The sequence below is a fragment of the Osmerus mordax genome, chromosome 3 (genome assembly GCF_038355195.1).
Source record: "Osmerus mordax isolate fOsmMor3 chromosome 3, fOsmMor3.pri, whole genome shotgun sequence".
NCBI lineage: Eukaryota > Metazoa > Chordata > Actinopteri > Osmeriformes > Osmeridae > Osmerus > Osmerus mordax.
This window is the reverse complement of record NC_090052.1, coordinates 6,569,552-6,595,609: the sequence shown is the minus strand read 5'-3', so window position 1 is coordinate 6,595,609 and position 26,058 is coordinate 6,569,552. Positions and strand designations below refer to the sequence as shown.

General features: G+C 41.5%; 1 protein-coding gene across 2 annotated transcripts in view; it reads right to left on the bottom strand.

Moving 5' to 3' along the window:
• The window catches only part of mvp (major vault protein), a 76,906-nt gene that overhangs the window by 30,722 nt on the left and 20,126 nt on the right, over positions 1 to 26,058 (bottom strand). For both annotated transcript variants that reach the window (XR_010875198.1, XM_067230558.1), the window contains exons 2-10: positions 25,364 to 25,530; positions 24,843 to 25,038; positions 24,028 to 24,145; positions 23,733 to 23,864; positions 9,165 to 9,259; positions 8,463 to 8,699; positions 8,215 to 8,340; positions 1,356 to 1,574; positions 935 to 1,170 (exon numbers count right to left, since the gene is read on the bottom strand). Coding sequence is in view for 1 of the 2 variants with exons in the window: in XM_067230558.1 (XP_067086659.1) it covers positions 935 to 1,170; positions 1,356 to 1,574; positions 8,215 to 8,340; positions 8,463 to 8,699; positions 9,165 to 9,259; positions 23,733 to 23,864; positions 24,028 to 24,145; positions 24,843 to 25,038; positions 25,364 to 25,530 (1,526 nt within the window). In the remaining variant the exon portion in view is untranslated. The remainder of the gene's footprint in view (positions 1 to 934; positions 1,171 to 1,355; positions 1,575 to 8,214; positions 8,341 to 8,462; positions 8,700 to 9,164; positions 9,260 to 23,732; positions 23,865 to 24,027; positions 24,146 to 24,842; positions 25,039 to 25,363; positions 25,531 to 26,058) is intronic.

Here is a 26,058-nt window from a genome sequence, read left to right as displayed (position 1 = left end):
AAATGAGTCCTTGTCGGCTGAATCGATATCGCTCAAACAAGAAATCATCCGTGTGAAATAAAGGATCTTGGCAATCGCGAAGAACTCTATTGGTATGGAAAGCTAATCAAACTAAAATATAGCTCCTTGGTCAACTGGGTCTCTCAAAAAGGGAGCTGCCATGTTATTTTCCGGGGGTGTGGCAAGCTTATCCAGCTACACTTACGTTAGCCTGCTCTGGAGCAGGTTAGTGCTAATTGATATGTTACTATGGTGATTTATCGAAAGTTGCTTCCACGAACCAAAAAGAGGGGCGTTTTTTATCTTAGCCTGAAAATTAGCTCGCTAAACTGCTTAGCGAGCTACGACGAATACCCCCCTGGTCTTTTGTCAGATGTGTATATATTGACCAGTTTAGAGCTAAATACTCTTGCCAGAGTATCCATCGGGTCAACACATTTGGAATCAAGCTCAAGTAATGCCACTGCATTTCACAGTTTAAACTGTAGTTTATGTCAAGTGTAAATGGAAAAAGATTAGTTTTTCACAACTGAACTGACATGGATCCTTTCACTTTTACAGGTCTGGAGGGTCATGCAGAGGCCTGCTCAACAGAGTTCAATAGAGGATGCTGAGATTAACAACAGAGAATGCTGAGAGCATCACAGACCCCTTGCTGGACTATCCCTCTCTAGCTGGACAGCTTCATTCAGCTGGCCTGCCCTGCCTGTCTGCCTGCAGGCCCTACTTGCCCCTGCCTGCCAGCCCGTTATCAGGCTTGGATAACGACCATTCATTTGAATCAGGTGTGTAACGACCATTCATTTGAATCAGGTGTGTTGGAGCAGTGAAACATCTAAAACATGCAGGGCAGGGGGTCCCGAGGACCAGGATTGAGAACCACTGCTTTAGAGCCCTGCATGGTGTTTAAGTTTGTTAATATGTCCAGCCTTACCTGGCCCTCTTCTCCCGGTAATCGTAGACTTGTACGGCTGCGTTGTGGGGTACCCTGTAGGAGACCACCATGGTCTTGTCCCTGACCTTCCTGTCTTCCACCTCATGGCGGTCCGATCGGTTGGCCAGGGGGTCCTTGCTGGAGCACAGCAGGGCCTCCACGTTTTGAGGCAGCTCCTTGGGCCACAGCTCCTCGTCCTGCGTCAGCATGTAGGTGTGGCCAATAACGGCACGAACCTGGGATCAAAGAAGCTTGATGTACGTGCTGGAGGAGTGATGACACACTCTTATTGCTACTGTGAACCACTGTCAAACTATCAGTGGATGGTCTACATACGCATAGGTACTTTATCAGTGTGAATAAATACATTCCCAATGAACAATGATCATGGAAATAGGGATTTGAAACACCAGTCATTCACCTTTCCAGTCTTAATGTCCCTGACATAGATTCCCTCGTTTTCATCCAATGGAATGGCCTGTCGCCGTAGGAACACTTCCACAGTTGCTGGAGGCACATACTCAACTGGGCCACGCAGCATCCAGCGGTCGCCCGGGCGACGGATGATCCCGGTCTTTCTTACCGGCATGGCCCTCTGCTCTCCCAGTCCATCTTCATCCTCTTCTTCCTCTTCCTCAAGCTGGCAGAGAGAATCAAGGATAAATAAAGAGGGAAAGCGGAAGGTGATACATTGAACTAAGGGGTGGGCTAAGCATGGATGCAAATGGGCAATGCACTGACAGAGGAAGAAAGAAAAAAGGGGATAAACAAGGCAGAATTGAACGGAAAACAGAAAGAAAGAAAGAGCGCACGCTGCAGATCTGGTTCAGTGAGTATGTAAGGGGAGTATGATGTAGAGTAGTGCTTCTCAATCTTTTTTCAATAATGTACCCCCTATCACATTTTCTCAGCCATACCCCCTGACCCAGTGGTGTAGTGGTAAAAATAGAGGTGGGTAAACTATGAATGTTATTATTTATTTATTTACCCCCCCCCACATGCATTGACCGGACCGTGAGACACACGCATTTCAGCCCCTTCACAGAGGCTTGACAACCCTGTTTATTTATTCATTTTTACGTTTCATTAGGCCTATTTGGATGGAACCGGTAAGGTTGGCTTGTATCTGCATCCTCGTAATTAAAAGAACGTTAATAATAGTAGGCTAGCCGTTTGTCCCTGTCTTAATGCGATGTTGTGCAAACCAAAACAATGTTTACAAACGTGAATTGATCACTCTGTACTTGAGGCCTTTTGCGGGCATCTGTGGGAGTAGGAGCACTCGATGGTCTCTTCAAAAATCGCCTGATATCCATGGCTAATTAATCCATTCCGAACAGGTAAACTAATCCACAACGTGTGTGTACATACTTTGTGGATCCTGATTGGTGTCGCCGCCGCAGCTGCAACGCATTGATTGGAGGGTCACAGACCCTACAGCGCAGATGAAATGATTCAGACTACAGCGTTTATATGTTAAACAATATGAAATTTAGTCTGGTGTTTTAAAATTACACGCAATTTATTTTCGGATTATTCCAAAAGCAGAATACGAGGCGCAGGGAACTTAGATGTGCGTAAACGTGCATAAACGCTATTTAGAGGTGGATAAAGGCTATTTCCGAATTTCGGGAGGTGCGTAAACAGCGTTTACGTGCGTTCAGCCCCCACTACATCCCTGCCCTGACCGGCTCCTAACATTTGAGCCTATGACTAGTGATGTGCCATCAGTATGAGATTTATTAAACATTGTAAATGAAAAACATTTGCAAAAAATAAACAATGTAATAACCGATCATGCAGTTCAAGTACCCCTCGACTGGCCCCGAACATGTTTGGTAAAAAAAAAAAACAATATAAATGATATATAGTGATGCTTTTTTGCTTTAGACATTATTTAAATGTATGTTTGTTTCCAGTAAAGCAACTGGCTGCTTCCCGCTCTGCATGATTCATCATAAATCAAATTCTTCTTCTCTGATTTAGGTAGTTTACAATCACATTTTAAATAGAAACATTTTATATAAAATGTAGTTCATATAAACATTTTATTAAACTTTATTAAACTGATTTTGTATGTATTTTTAAATATATATATATATATATATATATATGTTATCAATCTCACTTACCCCCTACAGTACCGCAACGTACCCCTAGGGCATATGTGTCAAATTCAAGGCCCGCGGGACACATCTGGCCAGGCGTACAATTATATCTGGCCTGCGAGATCATTTTATCTATATTTTTTAATGGCCCAGCGATATGAAGAACCAATAACACACAAACTACAAATCCCACAATGCAGCGCAACAGCTGCCTTATGATGCGCGCTGTGTGCGCTCGCATTAAAGATCCTGTAAAGCAAATTCCATGATTTGCTTCTCAGTACAGTATAAACATGTGAAATGAGTTCCTGAAAGCATGTGCAAAGCGCCAAAACTTTGTCGCACTGAAGTTACCGTAGAACAGTTTCTCTTCTGTTTTCAGATCAGGTTTTAATGGGCGGAGCCAAAAAAATTACCTATCTACGTAATTTTGACCCATCTACGTCAGATCACTGAATGGCTCCTCCTGCTGTACTGTCATTGTAGACTACATCAGCTAGCTAGCTAGCTTCAGGATGTCTCCCTCCACCCGCAACTGCATCTTCCCTGGATGCAAGAACTTCAGCTGCGGTGCAACACTATTTAATTTCTCTATTGCTGAGGAAAGGAAAAATAGGAGGATTGATTTGGTGAAGAGCCACGCTGATGGAAAGCTTCGGATAAACTCCAACAGCCGCCTCTGCAGTGACCATTTCACGGCGGATAATTTTAACATGGACCAGAGACAGACGGGGTTCAGGGATGCACGGCTTCTCTTGCAGCGCGAAGCCGTACCGAGCATTGCCCTCCTGGCCGTTCCTCCTCCGGTCGCACCTGGACCATCCACCGCCGCCAGCAGTTCATCACTCAGTTCTGTGTGCTTGTTATAATTGTACTAGATAACTTTTCCAGAGGTATCTCTGCTATAATTATTGCAAACCGCTAACTTGATATTAGGCTACTCGATGTAGAATTATGTTATTTTGGTGAAATGGTAGCTAATGTGCTAGAAGTAGTTGGAGAGCTGTCTGCTGTCTCTGCTGTAAATGTTTACTCCTGTTTTACAGCTCAGGGGAACATTTCATTTATATGCATCTGTATGTTTCACTTATTGAACAAATAAATTCTAATTCTATACTGTTTTGTTCGGCTTGACGTGGCGTCCATTATCTGGGTCGTAGGTAGGCAGTGAGGGGCGGAGCTTCAGCTCCTTCAGGCGACACGCCCCCCCCCCCCAGTCTCAAGCAGAGAAGAGTGCTGATTTTCTCACGATTTCAAAGCTTAATTTAACATGTCTGTGTTTTTTTCTCATTCGAATTTGGATGGGTAGTGTGGTTAACTGTGGAAGTCACTATCTAGCATCACATCAAACCCAGAATACGTCCTAAATTTGGGCTAATCCCCGAATGTTTACAACGTCTGGCTCCACGCCTGATTAACACTTGGATCGATAAGCAGTCTCGAAAATTGTATCAATATAAAAAATTATACGATCCCTTTCCGTAATCATGATACCCCCAAAACATGTTCACTGCACCCCCATTCAAAGCAGGCTGCAATCTGGCCCTGGACAGGCTCGCCCATAAGGGGGAAAGGGGGGAAAACTTTCTGGGGCCCAGCCGCGGTGCCAGCAATAATCATGTTCATCCTAAATATTTCGCGAGCGCAGAATTCCGACAAAAACCCGCTGAATTTCAAATAGAATGCATTGGTCTGAGGCAAAATGTAAATAATCTTGTCAACTCATATTACGTCTCTAATCTTTCTAAATATTTTACCTGTAAACAGAGCCCATTGCCATCAGTGTAGGTAGGTCTGTGATAGCAATCGAAGGAAGTCTGTCAAGCCATAAACTGATACAGTAACGTTCACGTTAGACTAGCTACTGTAGCCAATATTAAAATGTTAGTCAAAACCCGAAGATTCAGCCCTGAAGATAATTGACACGGAAACACTTATCAACCAAAATTACGGCAATAGACAGGGCCAGGGAGTTTTCAGGCGATCTTTATGAGGATAGATCAATACTTTTTTGCAAAGTCTGTCAACATTCAATCGACAATATTCTGTGTCAAACTGTTGTGGAACATCTTAGGTCGCTCCGACATAAGAACAGGAAGGCTAGTGGAATTCCGCAGATGATGTGAAAACAATCTGCAGATTTTGTTTGGGCTTGCTCACTGCATCACTGAGTAAGTCTCTCTCGGTTAACATGATTTTTTATGTAGGAGAGAGAGAGCACACACGCACATGCGTCAATATAAGTAAAGCCCTATTTGGGGTGGGCCCATTCACTGGACCTTTTCAGGGTCCCAACAATTTCTATGGGCGGGCCCTGGATGGAAGTCAGTTTCAAGAAAGATGGGAAAGCGAATACATGTTTTCAAGGAGAAAAAACGGTATGTATTTTGTGTTATGAGGCGATGCCGGTCGTTAAAGAGTACAATCTCCGTCTGCATTTTGACACCAAACACAGAGATATGTAACCAACTTTAGCCTCCAAAAAAACAGCAGATGGTCCAAGAATTAAAAGGCGGACTGCAATCGCAGAATATGTTAACAAAAGCTACAGCTAAAAACAATGTTTTTACATCGGAGTTACAACTGGCCCTTTGAGGGCAACCATAATGCTGATGTGGCCCTCTGTGAAAATGAGTTTGACACCCCTGCCCTAGGGTACCCCCATTTGAGAATCACTGATAGAGTATACATGTCCTTCTCTAATAGTTCCAGTAAAACTGGCCATACCAAACAAAACTGTAAGTTGTAACTTTTGAGTTTCTATCCTTCCTTACTATGCATTCATTCTGCTCCGTATCCCCTCCTCCTCCTCTACCTCTCTGCCCTCTTTCTCTCCATCCTCACCCCTTCCCTCACACTGAGTGAAAACATTTAAACCACCACCATGTGACGAAGTTGAGTGGAAGGAGCAGTTTCCACCTGCTTCGTCACAGGGAAATGGTTGTTAACTTTGCATTGCCTCACTTAATTTTAAACACACCACAAAACTCACAACACATCTATCATCAGTTGATTTATTAAGCGTAGCAGGACGCCTCTGAGTGTGCAGTTAGCTATTTCAAGCAGTGTTTCTGTGTAGTGGAGCTTACCAACAAATATCGTCAGTTAAAGAGTGATCGTGCATTTCCGGGTTACCTAGGCTATATCCAAGGGTGGCCAGGTTCACTGACAATTTCCGATATATGTATTTTTTTTATCTGTGTATGCTTTTATGGCATGAAGTGTTTACTGTTACCTACTGTTTTTTTATGGCAGCAAGAGTTGTGCATAAATGTTAAATTATGTGTAGTACTATAGTTCATTCAGTAGGAGTGGTTTATCTGGGGTAGAGCCTATAAAAGCAGGGGCATGTCTAGAACATTTTGAACAGGGTGGCCAGGCAGGGGCACAGCCTCAGAGCAGGTTGGCCATCAACCACTTATCGAGACTCAAGGTCACATTTTTTATCTACCCTTTTTGTTGTTGGTAACACTGCGTGTTATCTCAATAAACTAATCATTTTCTATTAAAGATCCTGTAAAGTGGAATTGAAAACGAGTTTCAAGTTCACCACACCACCGAATAATGTGTTATTAACTACCCATCCAAATTAGAATGAAAAAAAAACAGACAAGTATGTTAAATTAGGCTTTGAAATTGTAAGAAAATTAGCAGTCTTCTCTGTTCGAGACTGGGGGGGCCTGTCGCCTGAAGGAGCTGAAGCTCGGCCACCTCGCTGGAAGGCGCCGCCTCTCTCACGTAAGCTACCTACGACCCAGATAATGGACGCTACGTCAAGACGAACAAAACAGTATATAATTAGAATGTAGCCTATTTCTTCAATGAGTGAAACATACAGATGCATATAAATGAAATATTCCCCTGAGCTGTAACACAGGAGTACACATTTACATTTATTCATTTAGCAGACGCTTTTATCCAAAGCGACTTCCAAGAGAGAGCTTTACAAAGTGCATAGGTCACTGATCATAACAACAAGATAGCCACAAAAACATTGCGAGTAGCCAAAACATGAAGCACACATTGTGAACAACCAAAGTAAGTGCCAAAGGGAAGAACCATAAGAGCATGTAGTTAAACAAGTTACAATTAAACAACATGAACCGCTATAAGTGCAAGTGTACCTGTGGAAAAAACAAGCAACAATAATAAAAACAATATATCACAGCGAGTACAAACATTTTAAATCAGTTACCACTAACCACAAGAGCAACAAGTGGCCACTCCCTGGACACTCGGTCGGCCAACGCTGGACCTGGTCGCGAGTCTCCCGGTCCTGTCCTACAGCTATAAAGTTGAACAATGGATTTTGGTGTTTCAAAACCCATTGACACTGTATGACTATGTTTAGCCTGTGTTCTGCTCATCTCTCTCACCAACCGTCTCTGGAGGAGGGGATCCCTCTCTGAATTGCTCCTCCCAAGGTTTCTTCCATTTTTTCTCCTGTTGGGAGTTTTTCCTTGTCTTCCTTGAGGGTTTAGGTTAGTTGAGGGGCAGTTCTATGGGCGTATGTGAAGCCCTCTGTGACATGCTTGCATGTAAAAAGGGCTATACAAATACATTTGATTTGATTTGGACACGCCCCTGTATAAAAGGAGGGCACACTTCAGTTGGGGAACTGCATGAGCGTGAGCCATCCAGATTATGTCTGTCATCGATGCAGACTCATGTCAGTTCAATGTGTCTATGCATGTAATGTGTTTTGTCTCCATGTCCACGGGCTGCAGCCTACATTAAAGAGCACCTTTTGCATTTTTTATACTCTTTCATTCTAAGTCTCATCTCTACTGGACCCTATGGTACATTACCCTACGACCATGCAAGGTGGTGTGGAGAGGCTCCGTCAAAAAGTCTAACTTTTATTTTTATAAATTACCGAACTTCCAATGGTGTGCTTTTATTTTGAAAGGTGTGTAGGCTCACACCATGCTGCTCGCATTCTAGAACACAAATGTCAAAGTATCAATCAAAACTGCAGCGCTGTTTGTTTCATGTTTTGAACATTACATATAGACATTGTGCAAATTGTTTTGTGAAATAAATTATGTTTCAGAAATGAAATCATGTTTGGGTCGTGAGTTAATGAACAAGGACAAATGTGGGTCCTGAAGTTAGACCAGTTGAGAACCACCGCCCTACAACACACCAAAAAAAGACCCCTCCGGTTTTCACCTTCTCAGTGTCGTTGAAGGCCTCCACAGCCCTTAACACCAGCCCCTCCTCCTCTGAGAGCACATAGATGTCCTGGATGCCTGTCTCCAGATGCTCCCCTGGCTGTAGGAAGAAGGACCGTTCACCCTGAGAGAGAAAGGAAGAGACAATGCAAAAAAGATGAGAAGATAGGTGTCGCACAATAAATGGCTGTATTTATAGTCAGTTTGGTCCTTTCTTGTCTTGAGAAGAGGGGCACGAGGTCTCACCTTGACAACCCTCTTCTGCCCCAGTTGGGGCTTGCCATCTGGTCCGACAGGGTCAAGGATTACACAGTACTGTCTACTGCTCAGAGTGGTCACGCCAACCACACCTACTACCTCCTCAGCCACGGAGGGAATATGTGCCTCCCGGTCTGCCATGGTCACCAGCCACTCCTCCCCTGTGCGTCGGTCTCGACCACCTGCATCCCGGAAGGCGCGAAGTGCACGCACATGCAGCGCTTTCTGAGAGAGGCATGGAAAAGAGAGCGTGTGATGGTTATTAACTTTCAGTATCATATTAAATAACATCCCATATCCAGTGCACTAGACATGACCAACGTTACAGTAATAAATAAGGAACAATTATTAAATCATTGACTAAATCATGTTTACATTATTAAATTAAATTTTAAATCAAGTTGAAAAAAGGGTATAGAAGTTTTAATGAACAACAGTGATAGAGTTTTACGATGACAAGCTCATTTAAACACTCCTCCAGTCCAAGCATTTTTGTGCCATAAATTAATCATACGTAAAAATATATATTTGGTTTTGGCAGACTAGCTGGCCTACACAAAATAAAAACTTTTATAATGCTAATTTTATCTATGGTAAGAATAACACATGATCTTAATCCAAAAATAATTTGAGCCATAACCATATCATGTATTGTAATTCTGCCACAACAGAGGCAGAAAGATGGATTACCTTGTCAGTGAGGATGAAAGCATTGACAATGTCCAGGACCTCCTCATGAACCCCAGGTAGATAAGCTCCCACCTTGCTCACCTGCCACTCCTCACCTAGGGAAAACAACACACAAACACACCCACTCATCCCTCATGTTTGTGTATGGCGTGTGTTTGTACTGTATGTGTGGAGCATACCCTGTAGCAAACATTTGGAAGATCAAATCAGTATAATAACTCCTTCAGGACAAACTAAATACAAAATAAATGTCTCCTGTCTCCATTTATATTGTCCTAGATCTGGATTATTTATCAAACCTGGCATATATTTCATACTTTATAGTGGCATACATTGAAATAATGTATATACATGGCGAATGCTGCATGTTTGGGATTATTAATACAAAGTGTGATGGAACAATTTCATATATGACATTAGGTTTAATGTTAAACTTTGTGAAATGTCAAATGTATTCTGTGAAAAGGGTGTTAGCTAATGAGGGGGTTGTAAGTGAGGACTGTTAAGATAAAAGAATGTTTAGAACAGATGTGACCTTTGACTTGGAGATTGTGGAGAAGGTGTTTAGATTAGGAGAATCTTGTCTTTTCAGTGAAGAGTTCATTTGGAGGTTTCTGTTGGTCACACGCTGTCTAATTTGATCGATAATGCCTGAGACCAGGGGTCAAATGTATCAAAGTCATTGGTGGCCAAGCAACGAAGCTGCGGAGCCACTGAAGTGTTTCTATCTTTTCTTATTATTGGGTGTGCTTTGCCTTCGGCAAGGGCACAACCTTTGTTCTCTCACATATATATTTATTGGGTGTGCTCAAGCCTTCGGCGAGAGCACAACCTTGGTTCTCTCACATATATATATATATATTTTATATAACGTCGGTGTCAAAAGTTTCGTCTTGTTAGCGATTGAGTTGCTTGTATTGTCATTCATGTTCCGTTGCACGGTTTAGGAAGTTACAACGTTTTTGTGGCAAAAAGTGCTTTTTGTCAACAAAGGGAACTCAGTGCTAGCCTACGTCACAACGTTAGCAACAACGCATGGATACAACGTGCATAGATGTGCTGTTGCACAGCGAGTATCGTATTGTGCCGTGGTGAACTAGCAGCAAATGTACATTTAAGCAAATCAAGACTTGCATGTACAGTAAGTAATGTCACATTTAATAATGTATTTAAACTCAAGCTTATGTGGTGTGTCGCTGTCTTCAATGCCACAGCCTGAACTTTATGTCAAAAGAAACATTCTAATTTCCGGCGCTTTAGCCATTTCCCCCTCAATAAATGTCAAGCTTATTTAAGTTTTTGCGGGCATATTTTCAGTTAGCAGATGGTACTGTTTGAATCGCGATTCCATCTGAAATACTGCCGGTGAAAACATTGTTACAGTAGCTTGTTTCAAAGGGGGTTCTTAATTATGCACTATGAGTAGGCTAAATGCTTGAAAAATGTCACTAGAAGGGAAAAACGTAAGGGGACGGACCCACCTGCAACCGACGCAAGCACACCCTACAATTTCCCCAGAAATTGTACCCTCTCTAGTTATTCTTAATGTTTCTTTTCCCAACCCTAAGCATCCGTCAATATTTGGACTACATAGAAAGCGTCGATGTCAAAAGTTTTGTCTTGGTAGCGATTGCGTTGCTTGTATTTTTATTTACGTTCCGTTGCATGGTTTAAGTTTAAATTACGTTTTTGTGGCGAAAAGTGAAGCTAACGGTGGCTAACTTGCGGCGGTCTATGATCCATCTGATCCATTCCTCACAAATACATTTTCGTTGTAGGATTTATTATGACATTAGATTACAAGTAAACGATTTATTGGTGAAATTATCATTGTGGTTTCAAACCAGTGTAGCTCACTGCAACTCTGTAGCCTACGCAAGACACACTAGTACAGTAGCTAACAAAAACATCTCCACGGCTGTTTAAGAAGTCAAACGGCGACAGAACAGGGCACTCCCCTTCCTTAGCTTAAATAAAAAAGTATTTCAATAGGTGAAACTATCTGACTACTAACCTGAACTTCATTGCCATAGCAATAACTTTGTCAATCTGTCATGAAAATAATTAATATCAGCCTAAACCGTACAACGGAACGTTAAATCAAATTCAACCAACGCAATCGCTACCAAGACGAACACAGCAGTAGTCTACTAGTACTGTACCGTAGTAGTACAATTTACTGGGGCAGCTTCTCCACACAGGACTACATCGCATTTTGCGTTGTCACTGACAATGATCGCTACCAGTGAGCTTTTTATGAATGAACGATTTTACACTAAATAAATGGCAAGCTTATTTACATTTACGTTTTAGGCATATTTTCAGTTAGCAGATGGTACTGTAAGTCGCTCTGGATAAGAGCGTCTGCTAAATGACTAAATGTAAATGTAAGTAATTCAAGACTTGCAAGTACAGTACAGTAAGTAATTTCACATTAAATAATGTATTTAAACTCAAGCTTGTGTGGTGTGTCGCTGTCTTCAATGCCACAGCCTAAACTTGATGTCAAAAGAAACGTTTTTAATTTCCAGCACATTCAAACAATCCCCTTACTGTACTTTGGCTAGCAACAGCAGCTAGGCTAGCTTGCTTGTAGCACAATTTACAGAGGTCAGCTTCTCCACCGTGCAGGGCTCTCGTCTAAGATCAAATGGTCGTATTTGGCATTGTTACTGACAATGATCGCTTCCAGCAAACTTCTTTTGAATGAGCCATTTCCCCCTTAATAAATGTCAAGCTTATTTACTTTTTTTGTGGGCATATTTTCTGTTAGCAGATGGTACTGTTTCAATCGTGATTCCAGTGCGTGTCCACTGCAGCGACGCAAATCGCTTGCCATCGCTTGCCTTCCCACAGTGCACCACGCTCGGGGGCGTGTCAGATAGATGAATATAGAGTTGTAGTTCTCTAGAGTCACTGTTGTAGTTCGTATAACGTCATGGCAAAGTGTGCAGACTTGGGTTTACGACGTACTCGCAATATCGATCAAAATACAACTTTTACACACGTTAAGCAAAAATCAGATACACTGGCTAGCTGTTGCACGATTTTGTCTACTGCACACAATACCGATATAATTTTTTCCCAGTAAGATTGTAAATAATTGTATGCATAGGCCTAGCTGGATTTTGATAACCACACCCTGTATTCAGAACCAACAAATTACATTCCCTCCCGCTCTTTTATATATTTTTGGAGGGAATACATTGGTATAAATATAGATGCAGTCCGATACTCTATCATTCATCATGAATAACATTCAGAGGATTGCTTTCATCGCCCTGCTCTACTGCCGGAGAGCTTATCACCGGCTGCTTCAGGAGCTGCGACTGGACGATGACATGTTTCAGCGGTATTTCAGGCTGAACCGGGCCGAGTTCGATGACCTGCTGACCAGAGTGGGACCCCGGATAGCGAGGCTAAACACCTCGTTCCGCGAGGCGATCAGCCCAGCTGAACGCCTCGCTATTTGTCTACGGTAAGCCTTAAGAGCATTTATAGTAAACAGTTAATATATCAGTGTTCTCGGACATAAATTTACATTTACATTTAGTCATTTAGCAGACGCTCTTATCCAGAGCGACTTACAGTAAGTACATTGACATTCCCCCGAGGCAAGTAGGGTGAAGTGCCTTGCCCAAGGACACAACGTCAGTTTGCATGACCGGGACATTGCTGAAGGCTTCCTTCAGAGGTGGAACTTCCCAATGAGGCCTTTCCTCTGCAGAGCGACCTCATTGCGCCCCTTCCCTGGGACAAACCTCGCCAGGGAGAAGAGGATGTTCAACTACCGCCTCAGCCGTGCCAGGTTGACAGTAGAGTGTGCCTTTGGCATACTCTCCACCCAGTGGAGAATGTATCGGCGCGTCATTGGTGTCAACCCGGCATGTGTGAAGGCCACCTGCATCCTCCACAACTACATCCGGAGGTCCAGGAGAGGTGCCAGGGGATGTCCAGCAGCCAGTCCTGGCCAGGAGGGGTCAGCAGGTCTCCAGGAGGCTCCACGAGCGGGCAGCAACAACGCTGCACGTGCAGCAATTCGTGTGAGGGACGCATTCACTGCATATTTCAATGCAGAAGGTGCAGTGCCCTGGCAGAAATCTGTTGTATAGCCCGTCTCATTAAGAAACAAAGGCTCTTTTAAGACCCACCCACATTAATCACAAAAAAAGCATACAGTTCCAGAATGTTCTTTTCATAAAATATGAGCTTAAATCATTGTTTTTCTTATCATTATTAATTTTCACAACCAACAATTTATAGTAAATACCCAGCCCATTCAATAAAAGAAACACAAAGTTTTGTCAGTGACATTTTTTATATTACATGTCACTCTGTGTGGCCTGCCTCTCTGCCTCAAAAAACATGCGGTGAATGTTGAACTTTAATTCGGACCGCGTAGCTGGTGGCAGTCTTTTCAGTGCAGGGAGAAGGCTTTAAAAAAAAAGCTCATCCTCTGCTTGAGGTGGTGGAAGAGGAGCAGGTGTCTGGGCCTGCTCCATAGCACCAAGCATCCTCTCCTCGAATTCGGTCAGCCTCTGTTTGCGCACCCTCTTTCGGCCAGAGGATGCTGGGGGCTGGCTAGTGGTTGCAGCTGGGGAAGCTCTCGCCTCATTGGCAGGGGTTTCTGGCTCGCTGTCTGGCTGTGTGGCACTGGCTGCTGTCTGCTCTGCATCTTCACTGGCCTGGCTGACTGGGGATGTGGTGGCAGGCCTCTGGAAGTTGCTGCTGGAGTCCCTGTACTCCATAAATGGAGCCAGGTACCCCATCACAGCAGCATACTTCCAACTTTCACAAGTTTTGTGATTGGAAAGACCTGCTCCACTCCTGCTCAACTCTTTCTCCCTGTTCTTCTCCCTCTTGTAGCTGTCCCTCAAATTCTTCCCCTTTTTTTTGCAAACCTCAGCTAGAAATAAATTATTTGAAAACTGTTTAATAGACCTACACGTTGACGTGTAAAAACGTTGTATTATTACTCGAAGTCTCTGCAAGTCTGTCGATACAACTAGGGAGTCCCAGCCGGGCTAACTAGGCTAGCTAGCTCTAGTTACCACAGAACAAAGTTACGTAATTTGAAAGTACAAAATACCCACCAGGAGCACCAACACCTTCGGCAACCTTGCGCCAAGCATCGTTTTTTTTATTTACATCTCTGTACGAATACAGAGATGTGTCATACAACACCGGGTAAGCAGCTACACAAGCAATTATTTTCTCCTCCATTCTGAAACTGAGAGCTAGAAATGTTTACCATGGTTGCTACGTTACGAGAAACAGGAAAACATCGCTATAACATGGCCATCGCTAGCGAAAATCGCTCTTCATTTGCATAAAGTTGAGAAAATCTCAACTCGAATCGCTTGAATTGCGTGGCGTCGCTACCCACAATGCACCACGCAAGCGATTCGCCCTGCTCCATTGAAAATGAATGGAAAACATGTTGTCGCTCGCATCGCGTCGCTGCAGTGGACACGCACTGTTATACTGACGGTGACAACGTTTTTACTTAGAATAGCTTGTTTCAAGGGGGTTCAGCTTGTTTCAAAGGGGGTTCTTAATGAATGAATGCAATATTATGAGTGGGCTAAATGCTTGAAAATATCACTACTGTAGAAGGGAAAAACTTAAGGTGACGTTTAAGTCATATAGGTTAGGTTCATTCTACATTTACATTGTCATTTAGAAGACGCCCGTATCCAGAGCGACTTACAGTAAGTACAGGGACATGCTACACTTCACTTTTTGTATTTTGAATTGTAGCTACATGAGAAGCAACAAATGTAGGCTATGCTTTTAAATCCATGCAATCTTCATAAATAATAAGTAGGTATTTTTATATAAAATATACAGAAATTACAGTTAATAAACGGACCCATCTGCAACCAACGCAAGCAAGCACACCCACAATTTCCTCAGAAATTGTACCCTCTCTAGTTTAATTTGTAATTAATACATTTTGTTTGTCAATTAGGCATTAAATTATAAAATTTGTCATTTATTTAAGCTTTGTATTATATAATTATTGATTTATTCAAGTATTTAACCATTCAATTATTTATTTATTTAGTTTTGGCCCCTATAATCCTCCATAAATATGTATAGTTTATATATATATAGCCAGTGTTGTGCACGTTCATACCTCTCATGAACTAGTTCAAAGTTCAGTTCATACAAGTGAATATGAATCGTTCACGTTCATCATTTAAATTCTGAACTAGTTCATAGTTCAGTTCATTTCATAGTTTTAAGGTGTGTGTTTACTGTGTGTAAAAATCCCGCAAAAAATAAGGTGCATCAGATCAGATGTATTCGCTGAGTCTGCGTCTCTGCTTTCACTTGGTGCAATTTGGACATGGTGCAAGCATTCGATTTAAACAGCGTCTCTCCTCAGGAGAAGGAAAACATTCCGTAACATTTTAGCTAGACCTCAAATAATATGAACGTGTTCACCGTTCAAATTCATTATTTTTCATTAAGTTGTCTTATAAAAATGAACGGGTTCTTTTGAACTCGTTCATGCACAACACTGTACATAGCCTATATATAATTATGTGCAAAAGGATTAATTATAGTAAGTGCATTTGTTTCACATGCATTTGTGTGCAGACAATGGCATAAGCACAATTCGTATGTCCCATTATTTTAGAGCGACAACAATAATTTATGATTGCAAATAAGATATGTTTTGTAAAGCAGATAAAAATAACTAATATTTTTTTTGCATGTACTCAAACATGGGTCAAATGAATCATTAGCCGATAAAATCTAGGTATTTAAGGCGAATTACCGTATTTTTCGGAAATAAAACCGAGGTTTATAACCCGATTTAAAAATTCTCTTGTGGTGGTGCGGTTTATATTTCGAAGCGGCTTATAGAACGTTTTTATAACAAAACAACAGTATAAACACTTTTTTCGTGAAAGCTATTTAACCCGTTAAGGAGTAGCGTTGCACATATGTGATGGTTCGAATGCGGGTCTCACAGAGTAACGTCGCATATATGCGTAGCCGGTGAAGCCATCTCCTTCAAATTAGTTTTTGCAGGTTGGGATGTCTGCTAGCATGGGAGTACCCTTGCTACGAGTATTATGCTAGCTAACTTAGCCCGGAAGCTAACTAAAGCTAGCTAGCTACTGTTTCGGAAAAATAACTTAGCTACACATTGGGGACCGTCGGATATATTTAGAACTCACGCTTCTCAAGCTAAATATTAGTTAATTCCCGGGCAGTAGAACACATACATTACGCAGTGTTTCCTCTGGGATTTTCTTTTAGCACCCGGACCCCTCGAAGAATACAAACAACAAAAATCACCAGTTAACTTAATTAAAATTTGCAAGAACTATAGACTAATACAAAAACAGGCTTAAAGGTCACATGACATGAAAACTTTACTTTAGGAAGTTATTTAACATTAATATGAGTTCCCCTAGCCTGCCTTTGGTCCGCCAGTGGCTAGAATTTTCGATAGGTGTAAACCAAGCCCTGGGTGTTCTTCTCCGCCTTTGAGAAAATGAAGGCTCAATTGCTCTGTTTGAAAATCTCCTTGTGATATCACAAGGAGGAAGGTTACCTCCCCTCTCTCTGCTTTGCCCACCCAGATAATCTGGCCCGCCCATAAGAAACTGAGCTACGACCGTGCAAAGGCGAGTGCGCTTTTTCGGTTTTTCCTGGAGAGACATCAAGGCGAGCAAACGAACAAAGCATAACAGTTGCTCAGTGCTTGGATGTACAAATGAAGAAAACAAATATTTTGTTAGTTCCTTCATCCGAGCCTCTGCACAACCAGTATCTGAATTTTATTTTCGCTGGAAATGCGCCGACACAACTTCCCAAAGTTTTGCATGTCTGCGCCAAACATTTCAGCTACAACTTTTTCCACAACTCGGGACAATACAAAGCTGGCCTTGCTGAAATTAAATTCTGGATCAGTACTAACTCTCCTTGGTCCAGCTACAAACCTCGGTAGTTAACTAAAAAAAGTAGTAAACTAACGCTATATCATTTTGTTTTTTTACTGTATATGGTTACCTAGCTTGCTACCCTTAGAATGTGGCTGTAACATTAGCTCTGCAGCTAATAGCTGAGTTACTGTCGCTAATGTAAAGGTAGATAGCATCAAGTATGTGTGTGAATACACATGCTGTAACGCGAGTGTTGTACACTTCTTTGTTATTTGGATAACCGTTCTGCTTTTGGTGTTATGGCGCGCGCGATATCCGCCTTTCCCCTCATTGAAATGACTATGAGTGTGCACCTCTGCAAACCAGGGTGATCAGATGAGAATGGGCAAATTCGAGGCATCTTACAGCAAAGGGGCTATGATACATCCATTGTAAACATTAGCGCATGGTGCCGCCCCTCTCCTCCTCATTAGCATTTAAAGCTACAGACACAGAAACGGCACGTCTTGAGGAAAGCTCATTGTGGGACTGCTCGTAGTGGCAGTAATTATGCACCAAGGCTTAATTTCGGGAAAGAGACTTCAGATACAGTATTAGGGGACCACTAAGGCCTATATAAAAGCATCCAAAAACAGCATGTCATGTGACCTTTAAATGAACTGACAACATAAGTTATACGACTTACAGTTCTCAAGGACGCACACACGCAATCTCAACTGCGGTGTGAAGCGCGTGCCCGTGCTATTCTCCGACATGCACTCTAACAATCACTGCTGATAGACGGCCAATTTTTTTTTACAGCCCTATTCCTGATACCGTGGCGGCAGAAATGTAGCCGTGGCGGGCCGCTGTTACGCACACAACGGTGTGACACAACGGCATGCTGTACTGCCTATACTCGTCCATTGCTTGGGATCATTGTTCCCGTATAAAGTGCGGGATATATTCCAGTGCGGTTTATACTCAGATTTACGAACACAAAGCTCCCTTCTGGTGAGGTGCGGTTTCTAGAAAATGTGGCTTATTTTCCAAAAATTCAGTAGTCAATACTCAAACTATAGTTTGCGATCAGTAGGTCTATAGAAGGAGCTATTGAAATAGTCTCATAAACATTCAAGGGTCTGATAGATCCAGTTGTCCTGGCAAAACAGTTATTGTTCTTTATTTATTGTCAGGGCACGGTCCAAGTATTGCAAAAATGAGAGAAGTGTATGTTTGGAACTTCTAAGCTAGAAGCTACGATCTCTGCTTTCTCTCCCGTTTATCCTGCTCTCAAATGTTTGCTTCTGAACAATACATTATAATGTGGCTTGTGTGTTTATATCAACACAAAATGGTGCAAAAATTATATGCTAGTTTCTAATTAGGCTACTGCTTATTGCTGGTGGAGTTTAGTAGGTTGTAGTAACTGGATTTGAGTAGACCATTGAATGTTTATGATGTCCCTGTGTTTGTTTATATTTTTGACTGGGAAAAACAACGCAATCTTGTCAGCCAACTATAAAATGTTGATATGTCTGGTTACTATAGACCAACCGCAGTCTAGCCTAACCCGCAACGTGTTTGACATTCTTTAGCCAATAAATTACATTTTGCTAATTGATTGATAATCACCGACTAACAACACGGAAATGAATGACAGATTGATGAAGGCACATTCATTTTAAGACCGTGCCTTTGCTCCGTGCAACAAGCGCCATCTAGCGATCATTACATGTCAGTAAAAACACCCGTCTGTAGACTCGTGGGTCAATTTGACCCCTAGCGGAGCTATAAGTAGGGGGAAATGGCTTGGCGCTCTATAATAATAATAACTAGAGAGGGTACAATTTCTGGGGAAATTGTGGAGTGTGCTCCTGTATTTTTGTACGCCCTTCGACTGGTTAGCACCTGCGATTCTCACGCATCAGAAGTCTAGTAGACTGGTTAGCTCCTGTGATTCCCACACAGCTGAAGTCTAGTAGTTAGCTAGGTCTGAATCTAGGAGCAAAACGGAGCACATCTGCCAGCTGTAGGTATATGCAGATAGCAACGCTAGTGCTAAATAACTATTGATATGGTTGGCTCCATGACGCCGGGTAAGTAGGGTTCACGAGACTGCTCACCAAAAGAACTAAGAGAAACCTACTTTTCTAGCAGATTAAAATATTAAGTAGGTACCTAGCGAAAAGTAGCCTCAACTTTCCAAGACTTTTAGCAACGGTACTAATGCTGAGGGCTTGCTGATATCGCTGTCTGTCTTACTAGAACGTCGTATCTATGCGTCCTTGCTAACATCTGATGACGTTGTGACGTTAGGCTAGCACTATTTGCCGCAAAATGTTGTAAGCTCCTAAACCGTGCAACGGAACGTAAATAAAAATACAAGCAATGCAATCGCTAACAAGACAAACCTTTTGACACCAATGTAGTCCAAATATTGAGGGATTCTTAGGGATGGGAAAATGAATAATAAATAAAGAAATATATATGAGAGAGAACAATGGTTGTGCTCGCCGAAGGCTTGAGCACACCCAATAATAAGAAGACTTTATTTATATAGCACATTTCATACAAGAATTGCAGCTCAAGGTGCTTTACATAAAATCAATAAAAACAATATTAAGTAATAAAACCGTTCTTAATACAGGCCGCAGTCTTTGCGGTAATCCAGATATCCCAATATAAAATTTTGATAAAATGTAACAAAAACACAGGCCGCTTCTAGTGTTAAATATCAAAACTGAAGATAGGTTTCTCATCAGAATTTGGTGAGGTTCTTCTTTTAGGTGCATCATGATCATCATCTGATTCATGGCCAGATGGTTTTGTGTTATTGTCTGATGTATCAAGTGCGGGAGACAGGCGTAGACACTCTCCATGTAAGATACAATCTGCAGTTTGTCATGTGCTTATTGTCCAATGTTTGTGTTAAAGATGGATGTTTCTGTGTTAAATTGTTGTTAATAAATAAGTATTTGATAGAGATTTAACCGTTTTATTAAGATTGATTCTCAAAATTTCCACCACAGAACTGATTCCAAAATATTGCTTTTGGAAAGAGGATTAGTGATCTTGTCCGTTAAATACTGAAGAGGTCTATCATCAACAACTGATAAATGTATAATAATTAAAGATTACAACTAAATGATTACTTTACTCTTATACAGTTTTGAATGTTCTGAATATAATAAACAATGTTTGATCTATACCCTGCTATATTAGCTAATGAGAACATGACCTTTGGTCATCTCCAGGAGAGAAATGTGGGATCTATGAATTAAGTTGCTTGTATCCTTGATAAACTGTCATTATGCTGTTTGCTAATGCCTGCATAGTCATAAGTTAGTTATTTATAAGATGCAACTAGGGAATGTTTGAGACACTAGGTCACAATGTTACCATTTCTATGAACCATCTAAAGACTAAACAAACGCTATCTAGCACCATGAATGCAGCACCTTCTGTCTGTGCTGTAACTTTATTCTGTATAAAATTATACTGTGTTTAGCATTCCTTGTGTGCAGAGAGGCCTACCCCCAAATCTGAACTCTGGGTAAACATACAAGCCCCTTATCTTGGGGCTAAGGACTAAGAAGAGGGCGGTTTGTTTGTTTATTTAAAGGAGATACTGTTTGACAGAGCTAGAAGGAAGACAGGTCCGGTGACCATTAGCTTGTCACCTAGTGGGGGTAGGGTTGATGTTGTAAATGTCCATTGCAAGGGACGCACACACGTAAACATGCACGCACACACGCGTGCCAGGTCTATGCAAGGGAGCCAATGAAGGAAGAGCCATGGGACATTTGCATGCATTGTTTTAACCAATGACTGTCATGAGCGGGTCTGTTTAAATAGGTAGCTAGCACAACATGCTAGCGAACAACTTTGTAGCACAATGGCGTGTGATGTTTTGTCTCCTTGCGGCCGCAAGCAATAAAGCTGTCTTAACTTGTTCACTGATAGACTGTGCAATGCTTGATAGATTAATATTTCTGACAGCTTGCGAAGGCTATGTTGATGTCACCCCCTAATGTTTCTTGAGAGTAAAACTTCCCACATTGTGATACTATTTAATTGCCCTTCATTCCTGTATTCATTGTCCAGTCCTCTGAGATCCTCAACTTGAGCGTATCAGACAACTGCACCTTACAAATCTGTAATAAATACAGGGTTCGTATAGATACTGTACAAAGGACTTTTCAAGGACTACAATCAGAGATCTCATTTATCAAACATATACTTTATTTACTTTAAATTAATTCTTATTAAAGCTACAAAGGTTATTCAATCAAGAGCAGCGAGAAATTTTCTTTTCTTTTGTTCTTTGATTAACATTAATGAGACGGACAGCAGTGGGTTTGTTAGACGGCTGTCTCTTTAAGACCTGACGCACATGTCGTGGATCTGATAGATTTCTTCCAGCTCTTCACCTTCATTTAAGACTTTTGAAACTCATTTAAGACTGTGTTTACAAGGATACTCGCCAAAAAAAAAATATTTTGACAATTTTCTGTTTCGTCCTCAAGTAGGCCTAATCAATACGGTACTGGCGCGCACTGTCTGAGAAGAAGCAGATTTTCTCTCGGTGTGTGTGTGAGTCGGGTGTGTGTGCAAAGAATACTGCTTCAGACCGCGCTTCTTCAGAACCTAATTGGGTATGCTCAAGCCTTCGGCTGTTCTCTCACATATATATTTATTTATTATTATTTATTTTCACCCCCCTAAGGATCAGTCAATATTTGGACTACATACACAACGGCGGTGTCAAAAGGTTCGTCTTGGTAGCGATTGCGTTGGTTGTATTTTTATTTACGTTCCGTCGCATGGTTTAAGTAGAAATTGCATTTTTGTGGGGAAAAGTGAAGCTAACGGTGGCTAATTTGCTAGCCACAGTCACTGACGTTACTAACGTCACTACGTCACGAAAACACGCGTGACTACCTGTAGCAGAACATTCGTTTCACATCTGTTAACTTGGGGGATAGCTAGGCTAACTATAGCTTTACTGCAAGGCAGCTGCAGGAACGCCACAAGCAAAGAGGCCAGGGTGATAACTATTTACTCATTTTACTTTGTGATGTGAAACACAATTATGAAATGTAATGTACAATATTAGCTGATATTATTAAGGAAGTAGGCCCACATCTACTTTTGGAAACGGTAGTCTACTATTTCACTGAAGCATTAGCATCATGACATTAGCCTCTGTTGCCCGGGCAACACATACCACAGTGGTCTATGATGCATCTGTTTTCAATCTTTAAAATAAACATTCCTCACAAATACATTTTCGTTGTAGGATTTATTATGACATTACATTACAAGTAAACGATTTGTGGGTGAAATTACCATTACCTGTGGTTTCAAACCAGTGTTGCTCACTGAAACGCTGTAGCCTACGTGAGACAAACGACAACAAAAACATTACACAGCTGTAGGAAGTCAAACGGCGACAGAACATGTTCGGCACTCCCCTTACTTAAATCAAAAGTCTATCTAACTACTAACCTGAACTTCATTGCCACAGCCTAAACATTGTCAATCTGTTCATGAAAATGATTAATATCGCTACCAAGACGAACACAGCAGTAGTCTACTAGTACTGTACCGTAGTAGTACAATTTACCGGGGCAGCTTCTCCACACAGGGCTATATCGCATTTTGCGTTGTTACTGACAATGATCGCTACCAGTGAGCTTTTTATGAATGAGCGATTTTCCACTAAATAAATGTCAAGCTTATTTACGTTTTGGGGGGCATATTTTCAGTTAGCAGATGGGATTGTCTGAATCGCGATTCCATCTTCTACTGCCGGGTAACGTCGTAGAATAATCTTCAAAGGGGGTTCCTTATTAATGAATGCAATGAGTAGGCTGAAAATATCACGAGAAGGGAAAAACTTAAAATGACGTTTAAGTCATAGAGATTAGGTCCATTTTTACACCGGTCTGCCAAATGTATTCGTTTTGATTCAACGATGAGGCTGCCTCTTGCAGGGGAAATGAGAAGACATCTATTTCATTCTACACTTCACTCGTATTTTCAGTTGTAAATGAGCAGCAAAAAAAATGCTTTTAAATCTATTTAATCTTTATAAATAATAAGTATGCATTTTCATATAAAATATACTGAAATCAGTTGTAAAAATGTCATTCAAAAACGGACCCCTGTGCAACCGACGCAAGCAAGCACACCCTACAATTTCCCCAGAAATTGTACCCTCTCTAGTTGATTTCTACTTTGGCTCTTATCGCGCTTGAAAAATACTTAAAGGAATTGAGAGTATGATCATATGCCATAATGCAAACCAAAGAGGCTGAGGCATTCATTTTGAGCGAAAAGACTGTTTTTATGTTTTATAATAAAAAGATTATCACTTCTAAATTACTTTGTAAATTCATATATATCGTCTTTAAATAATTCAAGCACTTTTCAAGTACCTCGTCATAATATGACTGTTTTAAAAGGTTTTCCAGGACTCAAATGTCAAAAAGTCAAATTTAAGTACTTCAAGAACCTTGTACGAACCCTGTAAATACTTAGATTTTGTCTTAAACTTGTACTTGGCAACTAACTTCATTGACTTGGTACTTGGAAATCTGGTTTCCACAAATGCCAGCTTGTGCATGGAAAGTTTACGGTTTATAAATGATGTCCCTGGTGTGCAGTAAATGTCTCTCACCAGTAACCCTGCGCACTCCTCCTCTGTCCACGCCTTCCTTGCGGGCGCGCAGGCGGATGGCTTGGTTCTCCCGAATGACTGTGGCCTTGATGGTCTCTAACACTGCCACCTCCTTCCTGGGAATGTAGGTCCCTGATAGAAGGGGTGGGGGGTTCAGACAAGCTTCATTTTGGCAGATGTTTCCAATTAACATTTAACTTATTTTAGAATATAAACTGTGACAAGGGTAATAATTAAGATGTGTTATGTCCTTATCAAGTTAGCTTTTGACAGAGTGTGAAAAGTTGTGGCTTACCAGGCCCTTCAAAGAGCCATTCATCTCCAGCCACCCTCTTCTCTCCTTCCTCAAAGTCCAGCAGTGCCTGCAGACGCAGCGCGGTGTCTGGATACACAATCTGCAATGCTGTCACGTCCTATGAAAGAGAGAGGCAGAGGTAGAAAGGAAGAAGGAGGTTGAGGTAGAGGCAGTGGGAGAGGTGGAGGTAAAATGAGAGATAGAGATAGGAGGTAGAGGTGTAGGTAGAGGGAGTGCGAACGATAGCGAGAGGAAAAAAGCAATGTAGTGTTCTGTATACTGTATTGTATGTATTAGGGAGGGGCAATTCAATATTCAAAAACTCTGAGATACAGTATGAGGAAATGTGGACAATCATTGAAAGATGCTATTAGATTAGCCTAATTTGAATGTAAACTGTAAAATCTATACTATAGTAGAACGTTTAAATTGAATAACTGGCCCACATAAACCTATTTGCTACCACAGCTAAAAAGGGCCAACTGAGTGCCAAGAGTTTCAAGGTAACTTAGTTTAAGTCAAATAGCACAACAAGCATTAAATGTAATTCAGTAGATTGCAAACTGTTGAGCTCAGTAAGCAACATGTTAACTGCTGTTAGTGTATTTAATTCAACTTTGAATAGGTATTCAAAAAACTGAATGTGAATCAATATTTGAACAATGAAATGTTTAATATTCCTCATCTATTTATTTCCTTCATTGAAACTAGCATACCCTATCCACAACACCTATCCACTGCGTAGTGACGTATTGAACATTTATACTTGAACACCATAGGCCAGAAACCCCTTGACTGTGAGTGTACTGTGGCACCTGTTGAATCTCTTCCCCTGGATAGAGAGGGAAAGGGTCCTGAGTAAGGCGGATCTCCAGATCGGCATGGCGAAGTTTGGCCTGCCCAGATTGGTCAAAGAGCACCTGACCATTGTCGTCGCGGGCAACAGGGTTGATGACCACGCAGTAGTGCCGTGGAGGGACCATTGTCATGCGCACAGGAGAAAACAGTACCCTGCAGAGTCATGTAGATCAACATAACAGAAATGTGTGTTTGTGTTCTTTTTCTTTTCTTTTTTTAAATTCAGACAGGATGAAAGAGGAGTATGTTCAGGAACCCTGTCATAAAGGGAATGTGGATAAATACTGTATGTATTCAATTCCAAAATAAATGTCAGGACCTTATACTGAGTGATAGTCTTGCACAAACCTCATTAATAAATTACACACAGATACAATTCTTTATTAATTGAATGTTACAATAATCACTTTGAAAAAATAAGTATCTACACCATAATAAAGTTGAAAGTAACGATATTACCATGCCCTCAACCACTAACCTCTCATTGTCCTGGCGGATGTAGGTGAGCGGTCCAATCTCCACTCGAGCAATATTTGTGTTCTGATCCAACACATGGATGTAGTGATGGGGTGGGATACGGATGATTGATGCATCCGACAAACTCTGAACTTCTACCCCTCTGCTTCCAAACGTCTTGGATGCCATCTGGGGGGCCGAGAGAGGATTAACCATGACCAGTGAATTTATAATGATTATACCAGTGTTTTCCCACAGATTAGAAAGCAATTTGTGGCGGGGGGGGAGGGTTCGTTACACAGAACTTAAAAAAAAAAAATTAAATATGTATTATGTTGAATGCTATCCTCTCCTACTCTTTCTTCAATGCCTAACGAATCTATCTCTTTCTTTCTCTCCCTGACCCTGTCTTTCTGCTTGAGCAGCACTGGTTGAAGCCTGAAAATATTGTAAACAATTTCTGCATATATGCAGGTAGCAACGCTAGTGCTAAATAACTATTTAGCTGGTTGGCTCCATGACGCCGGGTAAGTAGGGCTCGTGAGACAGCTCACTAAAAGAACGATGGGGAACCCACTTGTCTAGCAGATTAAGACATGTTCGTTGGTACCTAGGGAAAAGTAACCTCAACTTTCCTAGGTCTTTAGCTACGGTACTAATGCTGAAGCCTCGCTGATATCGCATAGTGTCGTTGCTAACGTGTGCTGACGTTGTGAC